General features: G+C 43.5%; 1 protein-coding gene across 1 annotated transcript; it reads right to left on the bottom strand.

Moving 5' to 3' along the window:
• Window positions 1-6: 6 nt before the first annotated feature.
• On the bottom strand, window positions 7-1,500 carry LOC107736405 (carboxy-terminal kinesin 2-like; the record flags this gene model as incomplete). The annotated part of the gene is made up of 5 exons (XM_016547826.1): window positions 1,324-1,500; window positions 1,072-1,237; window positions 814-981; window positions 435-554; window positions 7-126 (listed from the first exon to the last, which is right to left on the bottom strand). Coding segments are annotated over exons 1-5 (717 nt in total), but the record flags the coding sequence as incomplete, so codon positions are not given.
• Window positions 1,501-1,506: the final 6 nt, after the last annotated feature.

Genomic DNA, 1,506 nt, shown 5'->3' with positions numbered 1-1,506 from the left:
CAGAGCAGACTGCACCAGCAGGGAGATCTCTTCGAAAACCTCACGTTGAGTGGCACGCGGCCCGAACACACGGTCGAAGCTGAAGTTATAGCTCTTCTGAGTGTCAGCCGTGCGCCCCGTGTGCGACTGAGGAAGAGAAGAGCGAATTTGAAAGGCTGTTGGTCACATTCTTTAGGTTATACCAAATTTAGTCTTAGCCTCAGATTTATTGGTTGCATGCTGGTATGTTATCATAGAGACATCAACTTCACAGTTACATGCCCTAAACATCAACTATGATTGGCTGCTTTACATGTCAGTCAGACAGTCTCATGCGCTCCTTGGCCAATGAAAGCTGTGATTAGGTCCAGGCCTTCGGTCCTCAGTCTGAAGGTCTGGCTACACAGGACTATACCAACATCCATAAGACCAGAAGCATGATGGGAAGCATTTACCTCTTCCGTTTTGGCAAGTGTAAGAGCCTTGTTGTCATGGGCCGGCAGCTGGATGTGCAGAACATCAGACTGATTGCCAGTCAGCAGTGGGCGGACCCTACAAAACACTCGGATGTTGCCCTAAAAAGAGGGTGTGGATTAATTAATGCATATTTGAACAAATGACTGAATACATAAATACATAAGTGGGATTTTGGACAATCTCACTTTAAGAAAAAGTTACCCAACATAATGTGACAAATAGACACCAAGCAACCAACAAAATGTATTATTGCTCGTTTCAGTCATAAATGGTTATGATTTATCACTTCATGGTGTCACACACCAAATAAACAAAATAGCTTTATATGATTCTGCAAACAAATCTATGAAAGCTCACTTTGAGCTCTTGAATAGTGTTGTGGAGCTTCCTTCGCTCCATTTCTCCAAGGTGGAGCTCTTCTCTTTCCCGGGCCACCGTTTCCTCAAGGTTCCTGACCATTTCTTGGCTCTCCTTCAAACTGTCCTGACACTGCCTCAGTGTAGAGGTCTGAATGGCGAGCTGAGTCTGAGAAAGACACGGGAAGAGTTTGACAGAATCAGATTACACAAAGCGGATGTTAATTAAAGGTGTAAATGTGGCTGTATAAATATTTACCTGTATATTGCGGAGCTCAGACTCCAAATGATCTCTGAGTCCTTCCAAAACCTTATGCTCCTCGTTTAGCTTGCTGAGGTCTTTCTTAAGACCATCTCTCTCTGTAGAGGTTTGCGCCAGGTCATCTTTCACAGTAGCCAGCTTTTCCAACTCCTCTTCACAATCCCTACAACAGAATCAGGAATATTATCAGACAAATAAATAAAAGACCACCAGGTTGATTCATTATGGAGTTAATTTTAACATGCTTACCCGAGACGCTTTTTGAGACCTTTGTTCTCATCTTCGATTTCAGCCTTATGCTTTTGGGCTTTGGTTATAGAGTCCTTCAAATTATCGTTTTCCAGATTTACCGATTTTATTTTGCACTGGTAATTCTGGACTTTGGCTTCCATGTCACTCACTTTGCCCTTCAGGTCCCATCCTGGCCTCCGT

The sequence above is a fragment of the Sinocyclocheilus rhinocerous genome, unplaced genomic scaffold (assembly GCF_001515625.1).
Source record: "Sinocyclocheilus rhinocerous isolate Xijiao unplaced genomic scaffold, SAMN03320098_v1.1 C36678588, whole genome shotgun sequence".
Taxonomy (NCBI): domain Eukaryota; kingdom Metazoa; phylum Chordata; class Actinopteri; order Cypriniformes; family Cyprinidae; genus Sinocyclocheilus; species Sinocyclocheilus rhinocerous.
This window is presented reverse-complemented; position numbering and strand designations above follow the sequence as displayed.